Here is a 12,604-nt window from a genome sequence, read left to right as displayed (position 1 = left end):
GGATAGAACACCTTGGACTCAATGTTGTCCTTCAGCTCTTGGTTGGGGTTCCCCTGGAAATGGTGCACGGGGCTGCGAGGATCAGCTTTGTGTACGTTGCTGGAGTTGTGGCAGGTAGGTTACACCTCTGCATGCCCTAGACAGAGGCATCTGAAAATAGTCTAGGATGACTTTTGTGTAGAAGAAATGTTTTGTGACATTTGCTTATAGAAGAGCAGTCTGATCTTCTGTGGTTGAAATTCATTTGGAGGGTGAAATGGGAAACATGCTACTCGATATCTGTTTCTAACTCTCCATAGGCTCTATGTTTAGGAGAATTGAGGCCTCACCGAGCCTTTCCTCATAGATGGCTAAAAGAAATGTGGCATCACAGGCTTCTATTGTCCTCCTGCATGAGGAGCCTTCGCCCCACCCCTCCTTGCCCTTAGGTCCTGTGCCAGATCTTCCATTTGTCCTGTACTGCCTGGTCTCCACAGCCTAAGAAAGAAAGAAGTATTTGGTTGTATGTTGTGAGCAGTGCACAGGAATCTGGAAATTAATTTGATCATGAAGCTATAGGTTTTGATTGATTTTTAGTTTGTGCTGTACTGCTGTTGTTTATGTTTGGCGTTTCCAACACTTTGGAGATGATGAAAGTTAGCTGACAATAGATCAACATCTAATTCAAACAGGAGGAGAGTGTGAGAACAACAAAGGGCTTCACAGTGGAACTTGGAAGAAAGAATTGACTGCCTTAGTTCAAGATTTATGTAACTGGAAAAAAAATCACCATAATTTTATTTTTTCGATAATGAGCAGATGAAGCCCTTGCAAAATAGACTGCATTCCTGGAAGAGGCTGTGAAAAAAATAATTGGACTAGGGCACAGGACAAGGCATGATACAAACACCATGCTCATTAATGTAGAGAAAGAAGTAAGCAGACCAGCTCCAGTGTCCCTTGCCTATTATTTTAATAAGCATTAAAATGTTTCCTAGTCTGCAACTTTCCAGGCACAAACTTTTCTACTTAGATCAGTGTGCTAAGTCATGAGGCTTAATTTGTGTACATACACATTGCACATCTGTGCCAGGTAAGCAAAGCAAACAAGAACTGAATCTGCTACTACTGAGCCCAGGTGAGCACTGTGAGTTGTTGGCTCCTCTCAGATTTCTGTGTGCACAGACTTGCTGGCAGGGTGTGCAGGGCCAGGGGCAGGTTTCCCTGGGTGTTGGGCTGGGCTGTGAACTGAAGACCCAAGGCTCTGCAGAGTGGTAACCTATACACTGCCAAATAAATAAAAGTGCTAACAGGAAAGGGAAAATTCTCTTCTTAGCGCAGGTTGGAGCTATAAATGTGGTCGGACAATCCCAGACAAAGAAGCATTCCATCATACCTTCATCTGTTTGAGTTGTTAGCCAGTTATTAAATGTGCTTTGTTCTTTGACGTATGCCAGGAGATGGAGGAAGAAGAGTACATATGCTGAGGATGTGGCAATATAAAGATAATGCAGCTCCTAAACAATCAGGAATAAACAGTAAAATGTGGACGCGTGCCACAGTAACCACTCCCTACTTTTATGGTTTTCTCATTTGTCTGGCTTTGATAAAAGGACGTGTGGAAATGCAAGTTGAGAGATGCAGTTAAGTGCCTGGATTCTGCACTGAGCATGCGGGTTCTGATTACTCCTTTCTTAACTTCTGATTAACATGTCCCTTAATGGCATTGTTTAAGGGCTGAGAAGTTTCAGGTCCATATGGTGAAGAAGGGAGCTATGAGCAGAACAGGCTGCTGGAACCTCAGCTCTTCTTTGACCCAGAATGACCTAAACAATTAGCCAAGAAGTCTGTTAGAAGATTCTGTACTACTGATGACTCTCTCAAGAGTAGTCATTGTGATTCCCCAATTCTGCTCATCACAAACTTCTTCATTATCCCTGCTTTGTGGTACCAAGTCTGCCTTTGTCTCTCTTCGTCTTTTCAGTTACCTCTGAAGTTTGCAATATAGGAGCTTTGAGCAGATCCAGGCCTCTAATTGGGATAAAGGGAAGCAGTGTCTATGTTTGAAAGTATTTCTATTAGTAGTACCTTTATGTGATTGAACTGACATTTTGCCATCCCATGTTTACTGCTTCCATTCAGGTTATTTTTAGGAAGTTTTATTCTGTAGTTTTTATAGGTAACAGGCTGAGCACTGATCAGAGTCCTGGGTTTAAGTGATCGGTCCCCAGTTCCTTTTCACTTTGCAAATACTTATCTTACCAGTACAGGAACTACTTCTATTTTATCCTTAGGTGAGGAACAGGACAAAGACACTTACTTGTATTCCTTGTGGTTTTTTTAATCAGAATATATATACTTCTTGCAGCGTAGGTTCAAAGATACGTTGCTCCTTTGTGCTGGCTGGCTTGTAGTCTTTTTAAGTAGATGCAAAAAAAAATGGATTGATTTCTCTTTTCCCCCTTCCTTTTATTTGTCTCTATATTGTTGACGTGTAGCAGATAACGCAGAAATAGTGGTTAGTAGGGTTTTAGAGTAGGAAAGAGTGATTTTATTTGGCTGCTAATTTTGACAAACCCTTGTTCTTCTTCCCAGGGTCCCTGGCAGTGTCAGTAGCTGATATGACTGCACCTGTGGTAGGCTCCTCCGGAGGCGTGTACGCGCTTGTCTCAGCTCACTTGGCCAATATAGTCATGGTGAGTACCAGAATGACTTTCTAACCTCTTTGAAAGTGAATGAATCCAACTAGGTCTGGGATTGGAAAGAGGGCCTGACCAAGCTGTTGGTCATTCAGAGCTTGCCCAATAGTCTTGCCCCAGTGGCCTGGTCCTGGAATGGAAATATTATGCTATAGTTGGTGGATTGGTGCATCAATGACTGGCAGCTTTTAAGGAGCAGCCAAAGATGCTGTTAATTAAGTACTTATTGGTATATTTGAAGCTATCAGTACTGTTTGAAAGGATTGAGAACTGTTTGGAAGAGAAGGAGCTGACTGTATCTACAGAAGTTGCAGAGCTGTTTCTGTCTGCAGCGTGTCGTATCATGTCAGGAAGTACCTACAGAAATTTAGTATTTGTTGGATTCTGTGAAGAATATCTGTTATCTCCTTTCATAAGACTCAAACTGACACTGAATCCTGGTCATAGTAGTGTTGCTATCTTTTAGCTATTTCACCTCATGAAGTATTTCATAAAGTTCAGTGAACATCAGCATTGTAATTTCTGGAAGATCTAGGAACAGCAACTCATCCAGGGTCCTTAAAAGGGCTGTGGCAAAGCCCAGCACGTCTATCTGTGCAACCCCTGATCTTACCACTGGGCAGCAACACTTTTGCTGAGAACAGTTTTTGCCATGGTTAGGATTCTGTGTGGCGGTACAGGAATGCACATCTGTTCTGTGCTAGCAATGTCAGAGCAGAACAACCATAAAAATGATGGTAATTTAGCTCCCAGTGGGATCTTTGTGAGATGATAATGTGAGTTGGCTGCAGTAAAGACAGAAGGTTTGTTATATGTGCTCTGAAAAACATGTGCGTGCGTGGTGGTACTATTATCTAGCCTAAAAGATGCTCTTCAAGTACAGATTTGAATGTAAAATCCCCCCAGGTCTGCATGCAGCATCACTTTGTTTTCCTTGTCGCTTTTCCAGAACTGGTCAGGAATGAAGTGCCAATTCAAACTGCTGCGCATGGCTGTTGCCTTGATCTGTAGTAAGTATCATGCAATATCTGGTAAACATGCAATCCTGTCTTGTTTGTCTTTGTCATAGAGGTTCATGCTGATTCAGGGAGTTTTGACTTTGCAGCGGCTTTGGTAGGAACTTGCAGCTGAACCTTCTGCCAGCAGAAGGCACATCACTTTCAAATGCCGATTTTGGTTTTCAGCATAAGCATTTTTAAATGAGGATTTGTTGTTTGCCAGCATCTGTAGCATGTGGCATTTGTGAAGATGTGGGATTTAAGCATCTCCTCTTTGAATTCACAAACAAGCAGTACTTTCATAATGCTCGTGTTTAGGCTTCCTAGAGCATTTTCTATGAGGGATGGCAACACTGTTGTACACGTGTTAGTGAATTATCTTCCAGACACATCCCTAGTTTGGCCTGATGAGAGAAATTAGGTTGTGTATTAACAACAGAAAATTGTCTTCAAATTCTGATACTTTTTTTTCTTATTTTTTTGGTATAAACTTTGAAAGGGAAATGTTCCCTTGCCTATTTGCACTCTCACAAGCCCAGACCACTGGGGAGATCTGATCTCTGTGTGCCTTACATAACCATGGCTTCTCAGCTTCCCTCTGCTCACCATACAAGGCAGTTTCTTTTTCACTCTTTCTGCCTCTTCAGAAGATGTAGTGCAGCCTGCAGCATGGACTTAAGGAGGGATAGACTTAGACAATTAATTTCTTTTTTCCTCTTTGTTCCAGTGAGTTTTGAATTTGGAAGAGCTGTGTGGCTGCGATTCCACCCCTCCGCCTACCCTCCATGCCCACACCCCAGCTTCATGGCTCACCTGGGAGGGGTGATGGTTGGAATCACCCTCGGTGTCATTATCTTGAGGAACTATGAGCAAAGACTCCAAGATCAGACTTTATGGTGGATCTTCCTTTCTATTTATCTAATCTTTGTGTTGTTTGCCATCTTCTGGAACATTTTTGCCTACAGCCTGTTGGATTTGAAGCTACCTCCCCCTCCTTGAATGCACAGGACAGGAAACTCTGGAGAGCAGAAGTAGTCTGCCGGCTACATTATACGAGTCAAGATGGAGGATCTATTTTTATATTTAACTTAGGGGAGGATGATTATTTTCAACACAATTGTGTGGAAGAAGATGCTTAAAGATCTCATAAGTGAATGGACTGATCAGTTTGTTCTTAAATCTAGCAGGTACTGTAATGCTGGCTGGCCAGGACCCTGCAGTTTCTCCACTGCTAGGGCTTCCATTGGGCACCTTGAACCTGGGCATTTATCACATGGTTTGTTAGCACACATCAATATTCTGTACGGGATATTTGCATTTTCCTGGTCAGTGTTGGAATTACAGCCAGTTGTTGAATGAATCTCCTCAATATTACTAAATGCAAGAAGAGAAAAAGAGCAGTCAGTTACTAACTAGAGACTTGCATGATACTCACAAGGCAGATTGGGTTTGGTTTCTACAGATACATCCAACTGTTCAGCCATACCAGTGCCACTGTCTGATTACTTGAATGGTTCCTTAAATTTTTAAGCCTTTGGTGGAACTTGTCTTATGCACCTTTCAAAGGGATTGGCAGAACTTTATCACCCAAAGTGATGGAGACTGGTCTTTCAACTACAGGTCAAATGAAATTGCACTATAAACCTTGGAAACTCTTTAGAGTGATGTGGTCACCCAGCTAGAGGTGAATTTACCGTGCATGTTTTACTTGATTTTTACTTTTTTTCCCCAGCCTGTTTTGGCAACAGCTTGTGGCTGGGGTTTCTTTTTGAGAGATGTAGAAAAAGAAGGCAAATGTTCAGTTTTGATTTTGTCAGTTGACAGTGGGGTTTTCTTCTCACTTTGTTTGGGGCTATGTTGATTTAACGCCTGGCCCCCAGTGAGGTCCAAGCAAGGATCTCAACTTCCAGCAGGCTCTATCTTTAAAGCCATCCATTCTGTTTGAAGCCAGATTTGTCCACTAAAGTTAGTGGAGTTAAATCGGTGTATGTCGCACTGGTTTCTTACTGAAGTGGAAGGAGTGTTACAGAGACCACTGTGAAGTTGATAACACTGGTTTTCAAATGGCTGCTAAAATTTGAGGATGGCAAGTTTCTGAGTTAGTGGAAGTTCGGGAAAGCAACAGTCAGTTGCAATGATGCCTTTTCGCTTAGCATAGGTCAAGCCCAGATTTTAGTAATCTGGTTTGAAACACAATCCATACAGCAGCACGATGCGTGCTGCCTGCATGGACCCGGGGACCAGACCAGAATGTCTGCACAGTGCGTGCCTCTGCAAGGTGCATATTCTGTTTTGCTTCTTGCTTTGGAGAGCTGCCAAACAATAGTTGAGGAATGTGGATGCCTTCCTTTTCTCTCCCCTTTGCCCACCTCGCTTGGTAGCCTGGATAAAGCAGGAATGGGAGTCTTTCTAGACTGGCTCCTTTTTTCTTTTTCCTTTGCAGCTTGGTGCCCAAGCACGAGCCAGGAGAGCCCTCCATGGCACATCTCTTGGGCAGTGTAGCAGCTGGGTTTTCTAGAGGGGACGTTCACAAGAACTCATCCACTGTTGTTCCCTTATTTGCCTTTATAGGAGAAATCTCTCCAGAAGGTGGAAGTTCTGCTCCCACAGTATCTGCTAGTGAAAATCCTGTTGCCTCAGGGAAAGAGAAGGGAGAGAAGGAAAAGTGTCTCTACAGATGGGAATAAGCTTTATCTGCAAAAGAACCAAGTTTTGCCACATTTGTGCACGGAAATGGAATCTGTGAGGGCACCTTTTCTGCATGGCTGGCATGTTGTTCGTGGGCCCTCAAGTCAAGGGGCAAGGGTCAGAGCTCTGTTCAGTCTGGAGAAATGGGCTCATTCCCTGTGCTGTTTCATCTCTGCGGACTGGGTCCAGGTCAGTGCAGTCATGAGACTTTCCGTGCATTGCTTCAGGTCAGGAGCTGGCCAGGGTGTTCCATGCTGGTGGAGATTGTCTCCCTGGGGAGCCATAGGCAAGCAGGAGGGGGGGAGCTAGAATGCAGAGAAAAGCATGGCTAATGCCATTCTTGCTTCACCTATTGTGAAGCCTTTCTGATTACAGATGCCTTTAAACCAGAGGCGAGCAGGAAATGGGAATTCCCCTGGAAGTTTTCATAAAACTTTGAAGATCTAGGTAGAAAGCATCAATCGCAACAAAGCTCAGATTATTTTGCCTATAATTTATCAGAGTACAGTATGAACTGACCAACTTTTAGCTTTGGTTTCTCAGCCAAAATCTACTTCGTGTCCATCAGTTTCTTCCCAGGAAAGCTTTCTGTGCCTGCCAGTGATGTACTCTGTGGCAAAGCAGCAAGCTACAAGTTCAAGGGCCCAAGTTTCTTTATCATTTTCACTGGCCCTGCCCAAAATACCTTTGCTTCTGCTCAGGAGCAGGAGGGAGCTGCACAGAGTAGCCCAGGTGTCCTTCTTTGGTCCTTCATCCATAAATTAACATAGTGAACATGAAGTAATTTAAAAAAAAACAAAAAACCTCTCACTGAACTTGTGACTTGTTCATCCTTCTGACTTCCATTCCCATGCTCCCATCTGCTGTCTGAGCAAATCTGAAGCAATCCTGGGGATCAGAAAGGTCAGACTCAAGCAGTACTAGATTTTATGGGTGAAGAAATGAAAGCCTCTTCCATTCCTGCTCAGCAGAGCTGAAACATCTCCCCATGCATAGAGCAGATCATATGCAGAGCCTGTTGTCTGCTAAGGATATCAGCTTATCGAGTCAGGAGCACTATGAAGTGCTTAAGTTTTTATAATTATGTTTGTATCACTAAAATTATATTGCGAAAGCTTGTTATATTTTTACAGAGTATCAGGAAACCCAGTTATGCTGTTTTCTAATGCACCCAGAAGTGCCACAGTGCTGCAGTGCCAGAGAGCTAACAGCAAACAGGCTTTTCTTTTACCTCCAGATGTCCTTGATGCTGCTGGCTTCTGGCAGAGCTTTAATATTCTTAATATTCTCCATCCTGCTCATTTGTGGTTCCAACTGATCGCAGTCAGCAGCGTGTTCCCGAAGGAGCCATCCGCTGAGGATGGGTTGGGGTGATTGTTTTGGTTCTGTTTCAGATGCTGCCAGGATTTTACACTGGTCAGATAGAAAGTGAATCTTTTGTGTGAGCGTGCAGCGCCAGAACGACAGGCAAGGACTGCTACCAGTGCACAGATTCGAGATAGTGCATGTTAGAGGGTTTTATTTTATGCCTGCGTCCTTGAGTGAGGACGCAGCACGCGGGAAAGCAGCCGTTCCTGCGTGGGACTTCGCAGGGCACTGCAGGCAGGCAGCCCGGGGCGCGCTGTGCAGCTCCGCCGGGGACACCTGCCGGCCGCACCGACACAGCGCGGAGCCGCCCCAGCCCAGGGATGCGAGCAGCAGCTCGGGCAGCTATGGAAAAGGAGGAAGGGAACCTGGTAGAACAAAGTCCGTGCGGCTTGCAGACTGCATCTGTTATTCCTCGATGCTCGGATGCAGGTAGAAATTAATTTTGCATGCATCAGTAATAACGGAGGGAGGAGGAAGGAGAGAGTGGGTGGGAGCCGGGCTTGCCAGAAGCCATCTCTGAGTGAGGTAGAGAGGAGTAGTAAAGATGCTGATGAATTCACTTTTCCTAAGTTTTTAAGCCAACGCCTTGTCATTTTTTTCCCCATTAGTCAATGGGGCAGCTTAGCACTTCTGTGGAACGTTGTGTTTCTGCACTCCTTGCTCTTTCAGCAGAAGGAAGTATCTTATCAGTGGGGACAGGAGGCTGGAGAAATGACTGCCTGAAGCTGCTGGACTAGAAATAAAGCTCAAGGATTCCATGTCCCAAGACCTTGCTTCTGCTGCATCATACTGCCCTTGTTTAAATCAATTACATAGTTTCAGTTTGAACTGGGTTTGAAGGATGGAATCTGACACATTTAGAGCCCATACAAAAATACCAGCTATCTGCTGACCTTAGGTGGCAGCTGTTTTGTGCCAACACTGAGTCTTACAGGATCACTGATAGGGTTTTCACACATCAGTGAGTAAAAAAGCTTGAGTCCATGTAACTGCACAGACTTTAAGCTCAGCTCAACTGCTCTGGAAACCCCACTGGCTTTACCTGAAGTGGAACTAGAAAATACGAACACAGCTCAACACCAGCAACCTCTGGAGGCAAACCAGGACCCAGGGAACAGAAGCACCTCTGGGATTTTAGCTTCTCTGAATATCACTGCTGTTCTGTTTCTTTCATAGCAGGGGCTGCCTCACTCTGCTCTGTAATGTGACTCAAATGTTCCTCCTGCGGCCACTGATGCTCAGAGCTGGTTGTGAAGGAGAGCAGTGCGTTTTGCAGCTCTGTAAAGGAAGAACAGCACATAATACAGAAACCAAGCTTGTTTAAAGGTAAATGTATTTTTAATGTCATCATTAATCAACAGCTCTTAATTGGAAAAAGTTTTCTAATGAGATATTCCTGAAATGCCAGTAGTAGTTCAGTCAATTTATGTTTCAGGGTACTTGACGGTACAGAGCACAAAATACTCCCTGGGCCTGATTTAAGTAGCAAAAAACCTTAATTTCTAATGAGCTTAATAGATATGTTAGTCACTGTCTCTTGACTCCCCCAGTGTCTGATTAGTTGGCAAATAAAGCTAGTTACACAGCTTTTCTTGTGCTCACACTACTAATCCTAACAACATACCCAACGTAAACACAAAGCACTAAACTATGTAATTTCCTGCCTTAAAATACTGAGCAAATGATACTTTCCCGTTAAGGGCTAGTAAAACAAAATGATATTTGCAAGGTAACACACTATGGTATGTTTCCAAATATTTTTGTATTGTGTACATTCTGTATATTTTTGTTGTAACAATATTATTTGAGCGCAGAATCCATTAAAATTTTTGTTGGTGGATTTTTTGTTTTTTATCAAATGGAGCTGTCTTGCATCACATGCCAAAAATCAATGAAGGAAGAACTTCCACAGGCAGCTTTGTAAGTTTGTCTACAATTACAGTATTTAACCAAAGGGCAGTTGGTTTTGAGCTCTGAAATGCAATCTCTTAATAATGACATTGATAATTCATTTCTATGTCTCTAAAGCTGTGGGGAAAGTGAATCGTTGCTTTATTTCTCTGTGTTAAACAAGGACACAGAGCTGCTGCCTGGTATTCAAACATGCCTTGTCCTACCTTGTAACAGCTGAAGCTCTAGAGCAGTAGTGACCTCGGAACGGAGGGGAAGCTGAAGACCAAGACCAACCTGCTTAGAACTTCTCATGGGGATGGAAGGTTGTCTTCTTTTAAATGAAAGCATTTTAAGATCTCAGAGCAAATACATTCTCATCTCTTGAATCAATGGTGAGAACAACCTCTCCAGGAAGCTCTGCAGCAAACTTCTGCATGTTTTAGTTAACTAAAAAAAAAAAAAAAAAAGCAAAGACCCTGATCTTCCAAACTGCAAGAGGTCTCCATCAGATAAAGCTAAACTTGCATTCTTATCTGAGGTCTGTGGTTTGCTGCTTTCCTCCCACTCCTCAAAAAGGCTTCAAATCAGAGCCTTAAACTCCAGTGTAAATCTGTCGGGCTTGCAGCTTAAGCGCGCATCTCAGCATCTTCTGAACATTTGTGTGCTTCTTCCTCAGCTTTTCATAGTTGATTGCTGGAGACAGTTGTGTGTCATACCTCCCAGGCATGTATATCCAACTAAACTAGCTGCTTCTGCATAATTTATTAGGCTTTTAATTTCTTCTTTTCTATTTAAAATAGAATTTTTAATAGGAATATGCCGGTGACACCTGCAAACTCATGACCTAGCACTACCAGGGTGGTAGTTCAGTGTGTGTTTCTGACCATCCTGAGTTTAGGAGTCCAGTGACTGGAATGGCAAAGCCACCATATAATGCTGATAAAAGCAAAATGATGTTAAAGGCTGCAGAAAGCAGGCAGTTACGTTTTTCATAATACCAACCACCTTCAATGTTAGCAAAATTCAGCACCAACAGAAAAAGCACTAACTGCAATTGTCTGCAAATAACAGGGTACAAATTCAGTGGGACTGATACTGAGCAACTGTTACCTTGGAGAGGAGAAGCCCAAACAAGTAAGCAAAGTTTTACAGATGAAGGTTAAAAAAATACCTTGGTTTTAAAGTAGTACATGGTCATTGATCAAGTTAGGCATTCAAACACCCTCTGCTGCAATTGAAAGCAGTAGGGAGTTTTGCTTATATCACATTGCAGAAAGTCCTCACTTACAGGCTCACCCAGAGACCTGGTTAGTTTTGGTTTCATCTGTCAAAGACATTCTTCAAGCATTCTGCTGTCTAAATGTCTTATGATGTGGACAAGAATTCATTGCTGAAATACAATGAAATGTTTTCAACTCTGAATAGTTAATTTGGACAAATAATTTATTTCAATTTATGAAGAAGCTTCTACGAAGTTAATACTGGATCTGGAAAATCTTTGAGATTAATTCTTCACTACTGGAAAACACACAATTATTTTCAATTATAAAAAAAAAGGGATTACTAGGAATGTACAAAGAAGATCTTGGTCACAAAAATATAAATTAATGAATTGGATTGAAAATCTAGTGTGGGAATTTAACATGCCTGACCAGCATATGTATGCACAGACAGAAGCACATACAAAATGAGTCCTAAAACCCTGTTCAGTCTGTCTCCTGTCAATAAAAAAGCTGTTTCTTCAATAACAGAAAAACAAACTGCTGATTTGAAAGAATACTTCAAATCCAAGCTCCAGACTTGTTATTTATGTTCTCTTGCATGAACAAAGATGAACTCATTTACTAGGATTTGTCTAAATGTTTGTGCTTCTTTTCTACTGAAACACAAGTAACTGGATCTTAATTATTAGACACGATAATTTTAAATATATTTAAAATATTTAAAATACCAAAATGCTTGTGAGCTAAGAGACATCTCTTTTTCATGCCAATGCTAAAAAAAACCTAACACAAACAAATGTCATTATTTTCTCACAAAATGAACAAGTCATTGGGAGAATCTGTTAAGCATTGAAAAATATGCATTTTTTTTTAAGATCTGATATTTACACATTAAAAAAAGCTCTCCTGCTTTCTCTCTAAAAAAACAAGGGGAGAAAAGTAGCTGAAATTGCAACTTAGGTTTGACTTAGGTAATGCTTTTAAAAATAAAATTTCTGCAACAGTGGAACTAAGCTGCACAGAAGAAATTAATGATTTATACAATACCCTCCAACAAGTGTAGAATAATTAAGATAATTTTAAGCCACTGCTGTTTCTCTCATGAATTCCTCAAGGACAGTCACAACATTTCTGGCTTCTGGCATTTCTGCATGTTCTACTTTAACAATCTTCAAAAGGATGTCTCCACTGCCACAGTTCTTTAAAAACATGTAACACTTGAACAAGGTGTAGTGGTTCATTTCAGCCTGTCGAATAAACCTCTTCAGGTTGTTAATGTCTTGTATAGCCTGCGAAGACAGTTACAGAACATTTTCTTATCCTTCTATATGGAAAGGTAATACAGTATAGTGTGGAAAAGTGAAGGAAGAATAGCAGTAGAGGCAAAAGAACTGATGTTAGAATTGAGTAATGTCTCTTTAACACATATGAACCGTTACCTTCAATTTAAAGTTTTCCAAAATTTGCCGGAAGAGAAAAGGATTTCCACCTTCAGCACCATTTACAAAAGCATGCATCCAGTCCTCACAGAATCTGTTGCTTCCTGTTACGTGTTCAGGAACACAGAGAAGGCATGAACAAAAAGTAAACCAGCTCAACATAAATATACAGCTGTGTTCACCTTGTTTAATACAACTGATCATATCTGGGCCAGGAACTAAGTCTAAAGGAAAAAAATACATGTGGAAAAGCAAAGACAGCTACACTGATTACATGAAATTCTGCTCTGATTGTTGAATTCACAGTTGTCAAAAAT

The 12,604-nt window shown here is 41.9% G+C and overlaps 2 protein-coding genes across 11 annotated transcripts in view; one reads left to right on the top strand and one right to left on the bottom strand.

Annotated features, from left to right (window-relative positions):
- Positions 1-7,168, top strand: part of RHBDL3 (rhomboid like 3) — a 48,736-nt gene extending 41,568 nt beyond the window's left edge. For 8 of the 9 annotated variants that reach the window (XM_021414786.1, XM_021414787.1, XM_021414784.1 and 5 more), the window contains 4 exons: positions 2-114; positions 2,575-2,675; positions 3,628-3,688; positions 4,404-7,168. In XM_021414786.1, the coding sequence (XP_021270461.1) occupies positions 2-114; positions 2,575-2,675; positions 3,628-3,688; positions 4,404-4,675 (547 nt within the window). In that variant the 3' untranslated portion in view covers positions 4,676-7,168. The remainder of the gene's footprint in view (position 1; positions 115-2,574; positions 2,676-3,627; positions 3,689-4,403) is intronic. The other variant, XR_002443838.1, reaches the window with a different exon arrangement.
- C17H17orf75 (chromosome 17 C17orf75 homolog) overlaps positions 9,476-12,604 on the bottom strand; it is a 6,696-nt gene continuing 3,567 nt past the window's right edge. For both annotated transcript variants that reach the window (XM_021414796.1, XM_021414795.1), the window contains exons 9-10: positions 12,288-12,391; positions 9,476-12,137 (exon numbers count right to left, since the gene is read on the bottom strand). In XM_021414796.1, the coding sequence (XP_021270471.1) occupies positions 11,928-12,137; positions 12,288-12,391 (314 nt within the window). In that variant the 3' untranslated portion in view covers positions 9,476-11,927. The remainder of the gene's footprint in view (positions 12,138-12,287; positions 12,392-12,604) is intronic.

This window comes from Numida meleagris, chromosome 17, assembly GCF_002078875.1.
Source record: "Numida meleagris isolate 19003 breed g44 Domestic line chromosome 17, NumMel1.0, whole genome shotgun sequence".
Taxonomy (NCBI): Eukaryota; Metazoa; Chordata; class Aves; order Galliformes; family Numididae; genus Numida; species Numida meleagris.
This window is presented reverse-complemented; position numbering and strand designations above follow the sequence as displayed.